At 41.0% G+C, this 20777-nt stretch overlaps 1 protein-coding gene across 2 annotated transcripts in view; it reads left to right on the top strand.

The window, feature by feature from the left end:
* The first annotated feature begins 783 nt into the window (after positions 1-783).
* Positions 784-20777, top strand: part of cpeb4b (cytoplasmic polyadenylation element binding protein 4b) — a 37785-nt gene continuing 17791 nt past the window's right edge. For both annotated transcript variants that reach the window (XM_007906655.2, XM_042339887.1), the window contains exons 1-3: positions 784-1971; positions 18422-18512; positions 20505-20555. In XM_007906655.2, coding sequence (XP_007904846.1) covers positions 856-1971; positions 18422-18512; positions 20505-20555 — 1258 coding nt within the window. In that variant the 5' untranslated portion in view covers positions 784-855. The remainder of the gene's footprint in view (positions 1972-18421; positions 18513-20504; positions 20556-20777) is intronic.

The following is a 20777-nucleotide window of genomic DNA, read 5'->3' as shown; positions in this document are numbered from 1 at the left end:
GACGCCTCGAAGATGTGATAAGGTGCTATATCAAATGTAAGGGTTATTGCTGTATTATATCGGATTGCTTTCCGGGGTAACAATCCCTCCCCAAAAAAGTCCAGTTCGAACGTTCATTCATTCAAACCGAGCGCGTGCGCGCACCTCCCCCGCAGCCGCCGTTCCCGTTTGTGACGCGAGACCAATATGCAAAGGAGCGCGAGGGGGGGGGCGGGGTGGGGGAGTGAGAGAGCGTGGGGGAGCCTTGAAACTACCGAACCGGAAGAACAAAGCCGGTGCGCGTGTGCGGAGAGAGGGCGGGGTTGGGTTCTCATTCACTCTCTCTATCCACTGAGAGAGCTGCTGAAGGAGGAGGAGCCTGAAAACTGTCGAACAGGAAGAAGCTCGCGCTCGCATTCGCTCGGCTCGAGACTTGTCATTTGGGCTTCAGTCAGTCAGTCGGTGCGAGTCGAGGGAGAGAGGCGTTGTGAAAGGGGGGGAAGGGAGGGGGGAAATAGATTATATTAATAATATTTATACAGTATATAACATATATAAATAATAATAACCCGGAGCCTGTTAATGTGAGGGAAAGTCAATCGCGTGAGAGTGAGAGAAACAGGAAAAAAAGAGAAGAGAGAAAAAAAACTGCTGTTTTTTGAAAGAGTCCATAACGATTTCTGAGGAGAGAGAAGGAAGGAGGAAAAAAAGTGTTGCCGAAAGGGCGGCGGCGCGACATTCTCACTTCTTCTTGTACATATAGTTGTTATTTTTTTTAAAAAAAGAGAAAGATTAGATTGAGAGAGAGGGGAGGAAGGGGGAAGACGGGGTGGGAGGGTGGGAGAGGAAAAAATATCGTTGGGTAGTCACAACTCGATGGGGGATTACGGGTTCGGTTTACTAGTTCAGACGAATAATACGAACAGTAAGGTCGCCTTTCCAGTCAGGTACCATCAGCCCCACCAGCAGCAACACAGCCAGAGCGCCACCGCTGCCGCCGGCTTCTGTAGCGCTGCTGCTGCCGCCGTCACCGGTTCGGCTTGGCTTTTCCCCGCTTCAGCCGCCCAGACCATGCAGGATGACCTGCTGCTGTCAGAGAAATCCAAATCCCAACAACAACAGCAGCAGCAGCAGCTTTCACCCAGATTGGATCAGGCTGCCTCTGAAGCAGTGATACTGCCAGAATCCCCTAAATCCGAGGAGGAAAATCAGAGTATCGGCAACGGCGGCGGCGCTTCGGTGTCAACCAGTAACTGCAAGGACAAGCTGAGGATGGAGTCGCCCATTCTGTCCGGTTTTGATTATCACGAGCCTCCTTCGGGACTAGGAGGAGCGGGCACCAGCGGAGGAGCCCCGTCACTGACATCCACGTCCTCTTTGACCGGTTTCAGCAACTGGTCAGCAGCGATGACTCCTCCTACCATGAGCGAAGATAATTTCTTCCACCAAGGAGTTCCTGCCGCCTCTCCGAACGGTACTATGCTTTTCCAAAATTTTCCTCACCATGTCAGCTCCGGCTTTGGAGGCAGCTATTCACCCCAGATGGCTCTCTCTCAGCATCACCACCCACACCCTCCTCCTCCCCCTCCTCACCATCACCACCAGCAGCAGCAGAGAAGATCTCCTGCCAGCCCACACCCAGCACCGTTCCCCCACAGAAATGCTTTTAACCATCTGCCTCATCTGGTCAACAGTATCAGTAAACCTCCTTCTCCCTGGAATAGTTACCAAAGCCCGTCACCTTCATCATCCTCTTCGTCATCTTGGAGCTCCGGCGGTGGTGTTGGTGTTTGGGGTGGCTCCCAGGGTAGAGATCACCGCCGAGGGATGGCTGGAGGAATGGCAGCCCTAAACTCCATCTCCCCAATGAAGAAACCTTTCCCAGGCGGTCACATCCCAGCGCATAAATTCTCAAGGTCCAGTACAGCATTTCCACCCAAATCCTGGATGGAAGACGGTATGCTGAGGAATGATAATATTTTGCCATTTCAGGTGAGAAATAATTTCTTTTGGTTAAATGTTACATTAAAGCACAACTATGTTAACTTACACAAAATATTCACTTCAATTCTATTAAATATAGATAATGCCAAATGTGCGTACAGATTTTAAAATACACAAGTTACTCTGAATCGCTAGCATTTCCAATTGAAATATGTAACAATAATACTTGCATTTGATATAGTGTCTTATCACTTTGTCGAGACGTCTCAAAACACTTCACAGGAGGTACTGTAAAGTGGATTGACTGTGTTTTGTTGGCAAAATGTGGCAGGCAATTTGACGTACTGTAGTAAATCTGCAGTTTCTTTCAAATACTCATAAAAAACGAAACTATAATTTGAATTTCCTCTATTCTGACTCTTCCTTTCTCCCCCTACCCAGTCCATCCAAACTATGATGAAATAAAGCGGCCAAGGCCCAGTGGGCACCAACGGATGAACCTAAATTAAAATTACTATTGACACATGTTATTTCAAAGAATGATACAGCACAGAAGGAGGCCACTTGGCCCATTGTGTCTGTGCCAGCTCTTTTAAAAGAACTATCCAAATCATTTAACCAATTTAGCCAAATACTTTGTATAATCTTTATTTTTATCTAACTGCTGGGTATATGAGGGGTAAAATTCAATCTAGATGTAGATTTACTATATTAACTTCACATTTCAGAGGGTACAGAATTTGCAAATACTTAAATACTGCATTAATTTTGAAGTTGGTTTGCTAGAACTAGAGAAAATGACCATCAAAGTTGAGGTTAAACTCAACAATTTGCCAAATTCTGGATCTTCTGAAATGCTGCGGTACTGGAGTAACTGTAGACACAGATGGAATTTTACATCCAAAGGTTCCTCTGGTATACAACATTAATATGAAATATAACTATTAATTTGAACCAAAATTGAAATACCTTATGAAGAACGAACCAGACTTTTTTTTAAAAAAAGGTAGGGTTTTAACTTTTGTCTGTTAATGTGTTTAGTTCTTTAACTTTAAATTTGAAAGATAATTCTAGCAAGAAACTAAACTTAATAATAATAATAAGTAATAATAATAATAACTATGAAGTAATGCTGATGACCTCATTTGTATACAAAGCAGACAGATTCAATTCATTGAACGCTGGAATTTACTAGCTTTTCCGATTTTAATTTGTTGTGTACAATCAAGGTTATGACTACAAAAAGATCATAAGAAGCAGCTTCTAAAATTAAAAACCTGCAACAGAAGTACATAAAAAGAGGTACAGCATCCAAACGAGAGCTAAAAAAGAACAGAGTGGTGAGCACAATACTTAATGCCAAATTATATCAGCAAGAGGATAGGGCAATCTATAACAAGGAAAACTTGCATTTATATAGCGCCCTTCATACAGGGTAGCGTCCCAGTGCACTTCACAGTGGTGGATCTGACAACGAGCCAAGGGGAGAGGGAAGGGGGCGTGACCGTAAGTACGATCAAAAAGGAAGGTCTCTAGGTAGGATTTCAAGGTTTGGAGGGAAGAGGCAAGGCGGAGGGATCGAGGGAGAAAGTTCCAGAGTTTCGGGGCATAGTGACTGAAGGCACGACTACCGATGGTGGAGCAGAGGGCACGAGACACAATTAGCAGGCTGGAGCCAGCTGAGCAGAAGCAGCGGGTGGTGTATGGCCTTGCCCCCTCCTACCTCTCTGACCTGCTGACTCCCTACCAATCTGCCCGCTCCCTCCGTTCATCGAAGGGAGTGTCTCCTGCCTTACCTGCCCTACCACCGGTGGCCGGGCTTTCAGCCTCTCTGCCCCCACACTCTGGAACTCCATCCCACGGTCCCTTCACCTCGCTTCCTCCCTTTCCTCCTTCAAGGCCGGTCTCAAGACCGTCTCTTCGACCGTGCCTATGGTCTCCCTTCCACCTCTCTGCCTTCCCTCCCCCCTATACCACCCCTCCCCCATTCTCGGGCCCCGACACCTGATTGTTCAGCGCTTTGGGACATCCTCCCGACGTGAAAGGAGCTCTATAAATGTAATTTTGTTGTTGTTGTGTAGTTGGGGGGTAAGCAGCTTGAATAGGTAGGGAGGTGTGAGAGAATGAAGTGATTTGAAAACGAGTGAGAGGATCGTGAAGTCGATCCGTTCGGTGATTGGGAGCCAGTGGAGCCTGGCAAGGACTGGTGTGATGGGAGTACAAAGTTTCGTGTGGGTGAGTACCCAGGCGTCTGAGTTTTTAATTAATTGGATTTTTGTGTGGTGGAGCTGGGAAGACCAACAAGGAGAGCATTGGAATAGTCCAGCCGGGAAATAATGAAGGTATGGATGAGGGTTTTAGCTGCATCGGTTGTGACATATGGACCGAGGCGAGCAAACTATTAAACTGTTATTTCTTGGAGTTTTTCACCATTGATGACTTCTGCAGTCCCATTCAATATATGCCACATTCATGTAGAATGGCCACCATATTACATGAATACTACAGACCACCAAATGGTGTTTACTATAGACCACCAATAGTGGGAAAGAGATAGACGAGCAAATCTGCAAGCAGATTTCAGAAAGATGCAAAACCAATAGAGTAGGGATAATGGGAGACTTCAATTATCCTACCATAGACAGGTAAAATACCAGTGTAAAGGGCAAGGAGGTGCATGGATTTCTGAAATGTGTGCAGGATGACTTTCTGGATCAGTATGATTCCAGTCCAACAAGGAAGGAATCAGTGCTGGATTTAGTTCTGGGGAATGAAATGGGGCAAGTGGAGCACGTTTCAGTAGGAGAGCATCTGGACAACGGTGATCACAACATCATTAGGTTTAGAGTACTTATGGAAAGGGACAAGGAGCAATTGAAGATGAAGATATTCAACCGGAAGAGGGCTAATTTCAATGAGTTAAAAAGGGACCTGACCAAGGTGAACTGTAATAATAATAATAATAATCCTTGCATTTGATATAGCGCTTTTCATGTCGGGAGGACGGCCCAAAGCGCTTCACAGAATATACTGTAAAGTGAATTGACTGTATATTTGTGGGCGAACGCAGCAGCCAATTGCGCACAGCAATGTCCCACAAACAGTCGTAGATTGAAAATGACCAATTTATTATTGTTTTTTTTTGGAGGGATTATTATTAGGCTCTGTGTGGAGTAAGGAAACTTGTCCAAGGTTTCGCCCTGCCTGGAATTGAACTCAGGTCTCTCACTTGCAAAGCGAGTGCTCTAACCACTGAGCTACAGGACTGACTGTAAAGAAAGATTGACAGGTAAAACAGCTAACAATCAATGGGAAGCCATCAAGGGGCAGATAGTTTGGGGACAGAACAAAATGTATTCCCACAAATGGGAAACGTAGAGCGTCCAAACTTCCCTGGATGAATAAGGAAATTAGGATTAAAATAAAACAGAAAAAGGAGGCTTATGATAAATGTCAGGTCCAAATACAGAAGATAATCAAATAGAATGTAGAAAATATAGAGGAGAACTGAAAAAGGAATTAAGAGGGGCAAAGAGATTGTATGAGAAAAGATTAGGGCGTAACATAAAAGGGAACCCTAAGGTATTTTGTAAGCATATAAAGATTAAAAGGTTAGTCAAAGGTAGGGTGAGTCCAATTGGGGACCAAAGAGGAAATCTTCTTGTGGAGGCGGAGGCATTGGCTGATGTACTGCACCTGTCTTCACAAAAAAAGAGGACGCAACCAATGCCACAGTATCGGAGGAGAGGTTAGAGAAATAAGATAAGAATAAACCAAGAGGAGGTACTAAAAAGGTTGTTGGTGCTCAAGGTAGATAAGTCACCCGGTCCGGACAGGATGCATCCTAGGTTACTGAGGGAAGTAAAGGTGGAAATAACAGGCTCTGGCCACAATCTTTCAATCTTCCTTGGACACTGGGATGGTGCCAGAGGACTGGAGGGTTGCGAATGTTACTCCCCTGTACACAAAGGAGCAGAAGGATAAACCCAGGAACTACAGGCCAATCAGCCTAACGTCAGTAGTGGGGAAACTTCTGGAGACAAAATAAATTTTCACTTAGAAAAATATGGGTTAATAAAGGACAGCCAACAGAGATTTGTTAAAGGCAAATCACGTCTAACAAACGGGATAAGAGTTTTTTGATGAATTAATGGATAGGATGGATAAAGGTAGTGCAATTGATGTAGTTTTTGTGGATTCTCAAAAGGCGTTTGATAAAGTGTTAAAAGAGACTTGTAAGCAAAATAGAAGCCCTCAGTATTAAAGGGACAGTGGCAGCATGGATAGAGAACTGGATGGGAGACAGAAAGCAGAGAGTCATTGTGAACAGTTATTTTTCTGACTGGTGGGAAGCGTGCAGTGGTATGAAACACTGGTTAGAGGCCTCAGCTAGAGTACTGTGTTCAGTTCTTTAGGAAGGATGTCAAGGCATTGGAGAGAGTGCAAATGAGATTTACCAGGAATGAGGGACTTCAGTTATCAGGAGAGGAGGAGGTTAAGAGGAAGTTTCATCTTGGAGCAGAGAAGGTTAAGAGGACGTTTTCAAAATTATGAGTGTATCAATAGGGTGAGCCAGGAGAAATTATTTCCACTGGTGTGTGGGTTGGTAACTGAGGATACCGATTTAAAATAGTTGTTAAAAGAAACAGGAGAGGTGAGGAGAATTTTTTTCACACAGCGAGTTGTTTGGATCTGGAATGCATTGCCTGAAAGAGTGGTGGAAGCCGATTTGATAACAACTTTTAAGAGAAACATAGATCATTATTTGGGGAGGACAAGTTTGCAGGGCTATGGGGAGAGAGTGGGGGAGTGGGATTGAATTGGATAGCTCTTTTCAAAGAGCCAGCACAGACACGGCAGGCCAAATGGCCTCCTTCTGTGCTGTATAATTCTATGATTCTATGATATCTGGCATCTTATTTGGAAAATTAATGGAACTCAGAATTGGAAGCAAATTGAAGTAACTATGAAAATAATGACATTCAACTGAGATTTAGAATGAGATTCAGAATGAATAAATCAAAAGGTCTTTGACAAAGAAACACACAAGCTCCTCTTAACAACTCTTAGTGGTCATCAAGGGTAAGTTATACATTTTCTTTAATGACTTGCTGATAGAAAGAAATGGTAAAACCGGCAGAGGTATTATGCAATGCTTCAGTGGTCCATGTAAAAAGTTCATACATAAGTGACCCAGTCTTGTGGAACAATTTAGTTATATTTGTATATGACAACAGGTTGGGGGAGGGAAGAGAAATGGGACTTCGGAATTTCAAAATGCAGCTAAAATCTCAGAAGAGAGCTGATCACTGGGAAATTAAGTTTAATATAGATAAATATTAACATGCCTCTGTTTACCTAGCAGTAAGTAGGAACCAGGTTGTTTACTGCTAGGTAAACAGCATTGGTGGATCGCTTTTCCGCAGGTAATAATTCCTTTAAAAAAATCCACAACCGTTTGTGGGACACTGCCGTGTCCCACAAACTATAGTCAATTCGCTTTACAATACATTCTGTGAAGCACTTTGAGATGTCTTTCAGGTGTGATAAGGTATCAAATGCAAGTATTATAAATACAATGTAGTCATATAAGAAGCAAAAGTGCAAGATAAGAGTTGAAAGAAGTATTAGTTGACATAGCTGACAGTCCAAGCGGCAGTTGGCCAACAAGGCTATTATGATACTGAGCTGCATTGCTAACTCATCTTCCGAGAAGTTGGGCTTAAGCTGAACAGCCTTGGTAAGACTACCCGTACACTGCAGTTCTGGTTACTTCATCAAAAAGGATAGCAGGTACTCATCAAAAAAGGAAGCAATGAATCTGATTCCGTTTGTCAAAGGAATGAACAAGATTTGGATTCTTCAGTCTCAAAAATAGATTGCTCAATGGGACCTTAATAGGATACAGAAGGTAAACACTGAAACATGTGGTCCATTGGTGGAAACTGGTGTTTGACAAAAGAACAAATTTACAAGATTGTGTTCTTTAGCTTCTGGTAGATAAATGACATTCTTGTCTGCCCGGACTGACTGGTTTTGCTACCTTTCAGCTTGTACTGTTGTGCTGAGACTAAAACTGCTAAAACTAATGTACCCTAAAATCTAATGAAAATAACTTTATTAATGTAATATTACAGTAACTATAAACAACTAAATAGCAACTCATACAAATTTAAACTGTACAATAATTTTTTTGCTCGATTTAAAGTCTCTGATTTTAAACCTCAGTTTTACTTTTTTTCTCTATCCAATCTATTTTCGATATTCTCTTTTACTAAAATTATAACTTTAAAATCTTTCACCTAGCAGTTACTAATTTTTCTTCTTGCTTCCTCTGTCCTTTTTTTGGAAGTGGCAGCAACTTATGTTTAGATGAAAACCGAGTTCAATGCCAGTTGTTTTTAGTCGATTAAAATAGAGAAAAGTAATGAATGACTTGGTTGCATTATTGCTGTCACAAGCTCATACTCTTACGTATTCTTGCATGACAAAAGAGGAAGAGGGTTTTAAATGAAAGTTCTCAGTCTCACTGAGAAATTGCATACTCAAGGAGCAAGCTTCAGTCCAGTAGCGTGAAGGTAGTGGAAGAAATCTTGTGCATTTAGGGGAATTGTTCAGTAGCTAATGGCAGATCATGATCTGGGCTTTGTGAAGCAGCTTTCTGATTTCTATGATTCACCTCTCATGCTAAATCTCCAAGCTGTAACAAATACCTATCAGAGTTCTGTACCAAAATAGATCAGGGTCATAGGTTCAGGAGGTATCTTGAGTCTGCTTCCAATCTGCCAATGACAGACTTCTAGTCTTTTCAAAGAGGTTAAATAAAGGGGTTTATATGTGACCTTTTTTCAGGAGATACTGTATTTCTCTTGATCATTGTTGCTCTGTAGTAATACCTTAAAGATGGGAGTCTTTAACTTGCAAAGCTCCCTCAAGAGTTGGAGCCACCTTAGATGAATTCTTGATCAACTCACTGCCCAAACAAATTTGAGATGTTTGATATTCTGAAATTGATGTACTGTGAGCTGTGGGCAGCATCTAAAAAAAGCAAAGGAGCCAAGGATTCATTTTGATAGTGCTTGCGTGTTCCAGTGGTGAGATGGGCTTTTCCAGTTTTTAAGATGTATTAAAACGCTGGAAACAAGTGCAACGGATATTTTATATTGTGGAAGGCTGGTGGTTTTATCCCAGTTTTTAATACCCATCTGCTATACAAATGTGTTCAGAGATAGCTTTCTCTACATTTTGATATGTTTAATATTGCTACATAAAGTGATACTTTGCAGCCAACTAATTCCTGTCTGATTACAATGGATCTGTCCTCTCGTTGCTGAAGCTTCTGTTGGAACTTCTATGGTCCTCGTGGGTTAAGAGAGGAAGGGAACATTTTTGCCAAGCTTCTCACAGGAAGGTGAAGTGGGCATGGAGGAGGGAGGAAGAAAGAGTAGTAACGGCTATGTGGCTATTTGCGGGTACTCAAGAGGACTGGTTCAGCGTGTTGTACCAGCAGATCATCAAGGAGCTGGACACCTCTGTTGTCAGCAAAAAGCACTCAGCCTTCAGGGAAGCAGCTATGCTTGCTTCTCTTTGATGGTGCAGCAATGCCGCTGCCATGACAGTGCTTTGTGATTTAGTGCGCAAGGGAAAGGGTGAATAGAATTTGTCTTGTTGTCTTCTAATTCCAATAAAATGAGGCTTGAATTGAATTGTTATAGACAGTTGGGATCATTATTTGGGGTCGTTAAATTAATAATGAAAATATTAACTTTGGATTCTAGTTATCACTCTGTGTACTTTTCAATTTGTGCAATATTTAAGTTCTGTTTAATTTTCTATAAAGCTAGAGTACACAATTATTGAACTTATCTTGTCCCAATGTATAAGTAATTAGTGAAGAAGTCTACCTACTCATTTCAAATTGACAGTATTCAATTTCGATTACGTGTAAATTTCAGAACTATGGAATAAGTATATTCACATTTCTAATTACCCCTGAGCTCTGATTTGCAGGAATCCAGGGAGACAAAATGTGGTGAGTATACAAACGATTCAATTCTGAAATTTGTATACTCAGGAAGAATTTGAATATATGCACAACCAGTAGCGTTTAGTTTCAAAGACAATTGTAGCTTCTTGATTAATGGGAAAGGTTGAATGTAAAAACTATAGGACACTGGCTTTCAATTTGCTTGAGGCCGTACACATCCTACTGTACTGCCATTTGACAAAAATATTCAGTTGACCTTCTTTAACATACTTTACATCTGTATCTTTGCTGCAAAGATTCCACTCCTTTGTCACGTTTGCTACCCCAAAGTTATATGTGATATTGTAATATTGGCTGCCGCGTTTCGATCACAAAATATAGTCAATTCACTTTACAGTATATTCTGTGAAGTGCTTTGAGATGTCTCGAAGACGTGTTAAGGCACTATATCAAATGCAAAGATTATTATATATTGTTTAATATAAATAGGATGTTATTCATTATTAAAATAGCAAATGGATTTTCTCTAAGCATGTGAAACCAGCTGAAGCTTCTGGTTAAGATACCAGTTCTGAGCTGCAAGTACTGTCATCTTAAATTTTCTGTGATATGATATTTTGCTACTTCTGGGTTGAAGGGATTTTAGAAGAAAGCATTTGTGATTCATTTAAAATGTCTTATATACTTTTGAAGAGATGGTAGCATTAAGGTATTGATGCAGACATGAAACTATAGACTGTACTCAATATGCCACTTTCATGTCAGTTAACATTTAATACTGATCAATTTTTTAAAACTATTCTTACTGCGATTGCCATCTTCTGTCTGCAGTGATGGAATAACAGCAGTGATCTAATATTACTAACACTCTTTTGAATTTTCAAAGTCGTACTGCCTTCTACTCAAATAGCATCCTGTGTTTTTTTTGCTCCTACACCCTCCCCATTAGCACATGGATACATAGCATATACATCTGACCCCATGGTTTACAAACTTTCTTACGCATGTATACATGAATCATAATTCACCTTATGACTTATTGGTTGTGTATTACTGTTATATGATCTTTAAACTACTACCAACTGCCACTGTCCTCATTTATTCTGACTTTTCTCTTTCTGATTCAATGTGCTCTAATGTTCTTTGTTTAGAACGTTCCTTCTATGTTGATCACAATTCATAAGAAAATAATTGAATTATTTACACTGAAGTAATATAGTTTAGGACAACGTCCAGCTAATATTTTTGTGCATGTGGGAAGCACCTAACCTCTACCTTAGCTATGGGAACTTTCACTATTCCCGTAGCCTGACTGAGATCATATTGTAATTTGTGTGTGTGTGTGTGTGTGTGTGTGTGTGGCATAGCACATCAATGGGCCAATATATTCTAGGATTATGCTTTCCTTCAAATTTGCTCAATGTTGTTTTAGCTGTAAGAGGATGCATCTTCAAATGCCACAAGCATTTTCCACTAGCAAAATTAATACAAACAAAACCAGACAAGCTGTACTGAGTGAGCTGCTGTGTAAGAATAGTATTTTTCATCACTATACTTGAATAAATTATCCAAATTATACTAATAATTTATGTCTAAAGTACAGTTATGTTTTTTTTAAAACATCAGACTCGGGCATATAGAGTAAACAATAAGTGAGATTTAATAACAGGAAGGCTGGAACATTCTTCCCCTTATCGAATGCTGTGCCTGTCTCCTAACATTTTCAGTCTGTAAAAGATGGATATCTGTTTAGCAATAACAAATTAGTTTTATAGTTTCTATCACAAGATTGGTTCAGATGAAGAAGGCCCTTTGGCTTATTTGATTTCGTCCTTACAGTGTGCTCACACTACCATTCGTTCATCCCTCTAGGATTGCTGCCTAGCTGGGGGTTTTTATTGCCCTTCTGGTTTAAAAAGTATATGGAGTATGCCTTTTTTTAAGCAAATCATCCGTTAATGTCGCGATTCACATTTTCATTCAAACAAGCGAATTTGAATGAAAGCACAACCTGGACACTGCACTGAGTATTTTTAAAATGATTCCAGTGTCCTCGCCTCAACTCCTCTTCTTGGTAACCAGTTCGTCATTAATTACCCTCTGGGTAAAGAAACATTTCATGGTAAACAAAAATAAGTCGCTGGGAACACTCAGCAGGTCAGGCAGCATCTTTGGAGAAAGGAAAGTGAGTCAACGTTTTGAGTCCAGAACCCTTTGTCAGAACTCAAACACAAGAAGGGAAACAGATAGCAAAGAAGCAGAGAGGGTAAAAAGAAAGAACGAAAGTCATGTCGAAGAGAAGAACTTCTTCAAGGTAGGCATTCCTCGAAGAGAAGTGGCAGTAAATTGAGTATAAACAAAACACAAAATACTGCAGATGCTGGAAATCCGAAAACAAAACCAGAAGTTGCTAGGAACACTCCCGTGAAACATTTCACGGTGTGTGTCCTGAAATCCTAAACCTGTGTCCTCTTCTGGTGTCTTGGTGTATCTGAAAGTATTGTTCTGGGTTCATTTTCTGGGACTTTCTCAAGTCCCCTCTGAGACATATAATAAATAATAATGATCCTTGCATTTGATATAGGAGACTTCTCCTTTCAAGACTGAAGTTCCCTAGTTATCTAATTGTTGCTCATAGCCTAAGCCAATAGAAAAGTACGGAAATATTTGTCAAATTGCGAGGCCATTTTTATACAAGTTTTGCAGAAAATTGTGGGGAACTGATTGGTGCTATTTAGGTACATTTTAGTGCCAACCTACATTTTTTCACTTTATTGATAAAAACTAAACCTGAGGCAGTAACACATTAGATTGTTGAAAAAAAAATGAATTGCTTCTTTAACAAAAAACTGTGGCTCATCACAAACACACACACGAGAGAGAGAGAGAGAGAGAGAGAGAGAGACACAGACATTCACAAACAGAGAGAGAGCCACACACACTCACATAGACACTCACAAACACATAGAGGGAGAGACGGATGATCACAACAGCGGAGCCTCCAAGTGAAGCCCATTTCCCACTTGCGCCACACATGCACATCAGGAGCTGCTCCGGCCTCAGTAGCGTTGAGTAAACAGCAGGAGGCCTGTGGGCCAGAAACTACATTTTGTAGTGCATTTGTGGCGGAGGAGGACATTTGTGGCGGATTGCGAAAAAAGTGCATTCTATTGGCCCAGTTCATTGCTTCAATAATGGGGATTATTGTTGTTACTCACCTTTGCATTGGGTCTGAGGTCTGGGCACCCCCTGTATGTCACAGTGAGTAAGTAGTGTATGCAGTACTCTAGGTGCAGTCTGAACACGGCACGATGCAGCCTGTCTTCTGGGGATCTGAACTCAACTCATTTGGCAATCTAGCCTGGCATCCTGTTTGCCTTGCTTTAATGTTGTCTCACACTGCTTTGACATGGCGAGTGATGAATCAACTAACACACTCCTAGATCTCTTTTAGCTTCCTCCTTAGCGAGCTCTATCCCATCCATGGAGAATATGCGTTTTCTGTTCTTACTTCCCATACTTAATACCTTGCATTTATCTGTATTTACAATGTCATACATTTCATGCTGAGCTGTGTTGCCCACCAGGAAGCTCGCAGGTTGTTCTTGGTATCTGGCATCCACCTGATTGGGCTCAAACGCATGCTTTTTGGATGTCAGTGACCAACTAGTGACTATCCTCCTTCACTTATGGCACATAAGACCTGTGCAAACAGTCCTCCTTTATGGATCTGAGCTGGGGATTCCTCTGACCCATCTGCAAAGTCCAGGATCAGGCAGTGAGGTGGATTTGTGGAAAACACAGGAAGCAGCTACAGGGAGGAGGGCTCTGGACTACACTGACCTGTTGCTAAGCACCCTGGAGGGGAGTCAGCTTTGCAGCGGGCACATCTGCAGGCACATTCCAGGCAGGGTGAAACCTTGGGCAAGTTTCCTTACTCCACACCCTAATAATAATCCCTCCAAAAACAAAAACAATAATAAATTGGTAATTTTCAATCCACGACTGTTTGTGGGACACTGCTGTGCGCAATTGTCTGCCACGTTTCGCCCACAGATATACGGTCAATTCACTTTACAGCATATTCTGTGAAGCGCTTTGAGATGTCTAGAAGATGTGAAAAGCGCTATATCAAATGCAAGGATTATTATTATTATCATCTATTTGCCAAGGCCCCTTGCATGAGGACCTGGATTGAGCGGCTAATGGTGAGTAAGCCTGCTACGCGCATTGGACTTGGATCTCAAGAACATCAAGGTGGCTGGCACCTCACAAGCTGTCCTGTAAATGTCCATCCACCACGCTGAAGGCAGCTGCCTGCCAGATAGCTGATGAGGAAACTCTGAAGCTTAGGGCGACAGTTGCTGGAAGGTGTTACCTGGAGTTTGAGTTCGTGAACACACGTCTGTACGTCCAGCGCCTGGAATCCACCTCGATTGGCCTCCAGAGAGGCAAGTAGCTGCTGCTTAAACTCCCCACCTCCAATTGGTGGAATCATCGCTCAATGGGAAGGGATGTGTGCCCGAGCTGCGGACAGAAGAACAATGGCAATGTTCTCATGCATTTCATGCTGAGATGTGTTGCCCACTGGGAAACTTGTGGGGAGTTCCATGTACCTACCACAAACCCACACTTGTCGGATGTCGAACAACCAACTAGTGACTATCCTGGGGGGAGGCAAGCGGGGTCTCCTTGGAGTTGAACTGTCTCCAGGGTGACATGCCTGGCAATGGAATGTCGGGATCAAGCCAGCAGTCTGGGGCAGTCTCAGTAGTCCGGTTCCTGAGCCAGCCGGGTCCGCAGTATTCCAGGGCACTGATGATGATAGCACACTCAGCCTGGCTCATCGGCAGGACCTGGAAGTGCAAACCAGTCACTGGGGGCAGGGAGTCATCCCACTCAGCTCCTGTTTACCATGCAAGCCAAAGCCTTAACGGGTAGGGTGGTCCTAGCTGGACAGGCAGCAGGAAAGCTTGCTGGACCTCAGTATCAATGGCAAGATATGCGGTTTTAGCTGATTAGACTCCAGCATTTCCCCAACTCACACTATGGGGTCCCCAAGCCTTGGCTCTTGGCAACCTGCACCTAATACTTTCGGGAATTAGGTAAGCAGGATGCGTCCTTCCAGGAAGAAAGTGCGCAATCCATTCCAACAATCTAACTCAGTGTAGGTGGGATGCAGGGAAATCTCAGCTTGGTTTTGATACTCAAGCATAGTAATGGGTTTCCGCATGTGTCAGACACCCAGCTGACCAAAAAAAAGCTAGCCCCCTTGGGAGGAGGCTAGCAAGGTCTCCTAGGAGCTGAACTGGCTCCAAGGTTATGTTTGGCAATGTAATATCAGAATCGAGCCTACCCTGCAGTACTCCATGGCACTGTTGATGACAGCACAGTCAGCTTAAAATAAAAAATAATAATTCCATGCAGTGGATATACTGTAAAGTGTAGAGACTGTGTTTTGTGGTCAAAACCTGGCAGCCAATCGCACATGGCAGTGTCCCACAAACAATCATGGATTGAGTGACCACATTATTATTATTTTTTTGACGGGATTATTGCGTCTGAAAAGTGATCCACCAATTGATTAACAAACGGGTTCCTACCTGCTAGGTAAACAGAAGCATGTGTGTGGAGTAAGGAAACTTGCCTAACATTTCGCCCTGCCCGTGAATCAAACCCAGGTCCTATCACTTGCAAGGCGAACACACTAACCAGTACACTACAGGACTGAGCAAAGAGGTGTAGGGCTCCCTTTATTGGAGCTAGTGTGTGACTTTATTTGCTGTGGTTGCTTCGCATTCACTCACAGCGGATGCGGGATGGGAAGGGGAGAGGGGGAAAGTGCATACCTGTACCACAGTAGACAAGTGATACACACATAGCACTTGGAGAGCAGAGGCAGCTCTTGGTCATGTTTACTGATGCATTTTTTGTCCTTGTACCTCCCACTGCAGTGATCTAACTCAATACTAACCTGTGCGCTCAGGAGGCTCTGGCTCATTGACAAGTCTTGGAAGGGCAGAACACGCAATGGGGGAAGGGACATTTCCCACTTAGCTCATGTTAACTCTAAAGCCAAAACCCTAATCACAGCGTAATAGCTTTCCAGGCAGCGGTCTCAATGGTCTCTATGAAGTTTTTAGCTGGTTAGATTCCAGGAATACCCTCTACGCATACTCTGAGGTCCCCAAGCCTTGGCTCTTGCTAACCTGTGTCTGATACTTTCTAGAATTAGGTAAGCAGGATGTGTCCCTCAAGGGAGAGAGTGCACATTCCATTCCAATAAATATCTCCCGGATTTCCATGTATAGGAGGGATACGTGGAACTCTGGTTTGGATACTCTTTAGCATAGTGATGGGATTTTCCATGTGCCAGACATCCAGCTGACCCAAAAAGATGTGTTTATGTGGGATAACGTCTCAAAATGCTTTAAAGGAACCATTTGGATCACTAAGCAAGGTGAGATGGGATAGCAGACGACCAAAAAATGTGATTTAGCATATCCCGGTAACTTAAATCATCTAGCTCCAAATATTTTCTGCGTTTAATTGATCTCACTGGGGTTGTTTCTATTAGGTTTGTTTGCAATACCTTAACCCATATTTTCTTCACCTACAATTTCTCAGCTGTTTCTGTTCAAATCTATATTCTGAAATTAATTAGCAAACATTTAAAGACAAGTAAAATGCATGAGAAATAAAATTTTTAAAAAAGCAACTATTAGAAAATGAGTTGGTAGTGTGAATTTTTAATTCCTGTGGCTGTACAAGGTTTGTGAGCAACCAGAGACAAAATATGAGCTTAAGTGGTATAGCCATCCTGTAATTTTGATGAAGTAGTGTAGAACACTAATATTCCTGTCGCATGAAAGAACTACGTCTTGTATCTTCTCTCCCCTCCCTCCCCCCAATAATCATGTTTACATTTTAATTAAAACCAAATTTGGGAAATTTGATGTAACGTATGATTTCTCAGTTTTAATATTAGAATCTCTGATCACTGGTTAGTAATTACTCCTTGGCGGTGCCCAGAAGCAATGTGAACATGTTTTTTTAAAAAACTCTGGTAATCTAATTGTGCAGGCCACATACTAAAATTTGACTCCTCCCTTGTTGAAAAATGTATCTGCATAGAGAAAAATGGAAGTCAAATCTGAGGCCTATCAGAAAATTTATAAATCTGATACATATGGCTTTGGCATAACCAAAAACAGCATTTTTTTTACTGACCTCGCCCATCAGTTTGTGCTCTTTCTCATTCATTTGGTGGTTGGATGCAGCTGTGGTGCGAAAAATATATACTTATATTACTGATCTGTATTATCAGCGTACAATGTAAGTAAATGAATTTGGTTGGAACCTTCAAAAGTGGATTCTTATTTTACTTTGGTGACTCCCAAAATAGATCATCATTTTAGACCCATGTCAGATAAGGGATTTTTTGGCTGGTAGAATATCTTTTGTTTCTGCAACGTCAGGAAAATAACTTCAATAACGTAAGTGTTGTGTTTGATACTTTAATCCATGAGCAGTACCTAATGGCTTGCAGTTCTCCCTCATGACTAACTAGCCTGAGGAGTTTGTCATGTGAAAATGTTTTTTTACAGTTGGAGCATTTTATAGCTTAATGATTCAGATGTTTTGCTAATACCAATGCTTGTCCTCTTAAATGTTATTGGCTGGGGACATTTATTTTCCTTAGTTGACAGTTTCTTCTATTCTGGTGTAGAACTTCTTTGCTCAATGCCCAGCATCCATTTCTTAGTTCTGATTGCCTTCACTGAGCAATCTGCCTCTTAATTCATTAATCTTTTGCGTGATATTACATTGGTGGAGTATTACTTCACTTGTCATTTTGAATGTTCTAACATACTGTATGTTCAAACCTGAGTAGTTGCACCTTTAGTAAACTAATTTTAAAGACACGATTTTAGTAGATTGAATTACATTTTGGGTTAGGTGCTATTCTAATTGTAAATATATCTACCATCCCGGATAACTTGGTGAGTTGAGAATCAGACTTATAGTCAGGATATTTCTGGGAGTTTGAATTCCACAGAATCTACCAAGCCTATCACCCTTTCAAGTCTATAAAATGTGTATGATTCCTAAAGGTTGGAGGAGGGTGAGCTAAAGAATATGGATGGTGTAAGAAGATTGAGGTAAGTAGAGGGGAGGGAAGAGAATTTCCCTAGGGTTGATGGTAAACTTCCAATTTCAAATTCCAACCTTTAGTATCCCTCAGAATAGCATTTAGTGACAATTCATAATAGTGTTTCGCCCACAAAATGCACAGTTAATTCACTTTAAAATGCACTGTGTGAAGCACTTTGAGATATCTCAATGATGTGATAACAACAACAACTTGGATTTATATAGTGCCCTCCACGCCGAATAGCGTCTCAGAGCGCTTAAGGTTCAAATGCAGTGAATATTACTATTATCTGAAACTGTTTGTTTTTTGCTTGAATTTCTCTTCAGTGATGAGGTGAATTTGTATTTCTTTTGCAGGATCGAACAAGATTATATGACACTTTAAATATGCATTCACTGGAGAGTTCACTAATTGACATCATGAGAGCTGAGCAGGACCCACTAAAAGGTAACTAGCAGTAATTTGTACTAGTCACAGCAAAAATAAAATTGCTGTTAACTTTTCCTATCTTATATTGCGTGTACATATATTAGATGATTGAAAAACATTAAGACAACCTTAATACTGAAATTCTTTTTTGTGTTCTTTCTCAAACTCCTCCTCAAGGGGAAAATCAATAAAATATAATTTTAAATACTTCATTTTAAGTGGGGGAAGAACTATTTTAAACTACTTTTTGATTAGTCACAATAGTGCCTTGGGACATCCTGCTGACGTGAAAAGCACTATAAAACTGTAATTTTGTATTGTGTAGTACACAGTAAGTTATGCAGGACAGCTACCACCACACAAATATAATGCAAATCTGATAGAATGGAATCTGAATCCCATTTATTTGGCTTTCCTAACTGTTCAAGCTAAATACATGTTCAATACTGATAGTCAATCATAAATGTGAAATTACAGAAAGACACAGTTGATCACACCATCCTCCCCCACTTCCTCATCCACCTTAGTGGAACCGCACTCGCATCGTTCGAGTCCTGCTTGACTAACCGCCAACAATATATCCGGTAAACGGTTTCTCTTCCCGCCCCTGGTCACCTGTGGAGTACCCCAAGGCTCCGTCCTTGGCTCCCTTCTTTTTCTGATGTACATACTCCCTCTCGGCAATGTCATCCACATACATGGGGTCAACTTCCAAGTGTATGCAGATGACACCCAAATCTACTTCTACTCCTCCAGTTGCAACTCCCAGTCCGCTGATGTCCTGTCAGCTTTTTTGACGGGCATCAAGGCCTGGATGAGGGCAAATTTCCTGCACCTGAATATTGGCAAGACAGAAGCCATACTAATTGTCATCTGTCAGATTCATTTCAACAGATTTAACAATGGCAGACAAATTTAATTAAAAATAGTTTGGGTTTTGTAAAGTTTGGCTGTCTCAGCATATTGGATGCGATTTTGATTATATTTTAATCGTGTAGAGAGGTATATTACCATAAACCTGATTATAAATTATGTGATTGATGTGTTGATTGTCCCAAAAGTTATTGTGGCTGAGCACTCAATATAACAGCTCCTCTGCCCATACAGAGCAATGGATAATCTTATTAGTCATTATTTTTCCTCTGCTGCCTGAAATCCCAGCTTCACAAATACGATAATGCTAAACTTGCAATTCGTAGGAAGATTATACTTGTAAGTAATAATAATAATCCTTGCATTTGATATAGCACCTTATCAAGTCGTTGAGACATCTCAATGATGTGATAAGACTTCACAGAATATACTGTAAAGTTAATTGACCGTATAGAACATATCCTGGTCTATTTGGATCTATGTATCCAATTGGCAAACCGTGCAGTTATGAATTTGTGAATAGATTTTCATTATGATTAGCGTAAATGTTTTCAGTTATCTGTTGTAATTTGGCGAAAACGTTGCTTGTCAAGGTGCGGATGTAGCATTTAGAAATTCCCAGTTTGAACACACGTCAAACAAGTAATTGTTTAAAAGGTTAACTAAAGGTAGGCTTTGTTTACTGTTGAATTTTGTTGAATGTCTATTTTGTCAAATTTATTACATGAAGGGACCAGAAAAGTAACCTGTAATGTTCATTTTTATGCGAGCGTTTTACTAAAAAATAAATCTGAAGGATAGCCATTACATTCATAAATTGGTTCCAAATCTCAAAATAATTAACTGTGATTATCTGTTGATCAAAATAATCATTCTCTAGTGTCTGCAACTTATAAACGTGTAGTATAAAATATCACTGGTCCAGTTTTACAGAAATGTCTTCCATATTTCCTTTATACTGAAAATCGGCTGTGAATTTCTTAATTGATCTCATCATTTAATGCAAAAATGAGCAGAAAACTTCAGAATCTTGTACAATTGAGAGTATCAATGAAAGTCTCTTACTGGAAGATCGTTTATCATCTGAAATAAGAATGTTTATGTTTAACCTTTCCTATAATTGTTGTCTTTTGTAAGGTCGCCTAAACTACACACATCCAGGATCTGACAGCCCTCTTCCTATTAATGGTAGGTAATTAATTTACTGCATTTTATTCAGTCAGTGTTTTATTTTATTTTTCGGTTCTCTTGTAAACTGCATTCATATGATTGTTGTGGATACACTAGATTTCTAGAGAAGATTGGATGAAGAAAGCCCTGTGACCCATTAGATCACATCCTTTCAGCATAAAGCTGGTTCTTAAATGCCATTCATGGTAACCTGTTCATTACCCTGTTTGTAAAGAATAC

Source organism: Callorhinchus milii, unplaced genomic scaffold, assembly GCF_018977255.1.
Source record: "Callorhinchus milii isolate IMCB2004 unplaced genomic scaffold, IMCB_Cmil_1.0 Scaffold13, whole genome shotgun sequence".
Taxonomy (NCBI): Eukaryota; Metazoa; Chordata; class Chondrichthyes; order Chimaeriformes; family Callorhinchidae; genus Callorhinchus; species Callorhinchus milii.
Note: the sequence above shows the minus strand (reverse complement) of the source record. Positions and strands in the feature narration are given on the sequence as shown.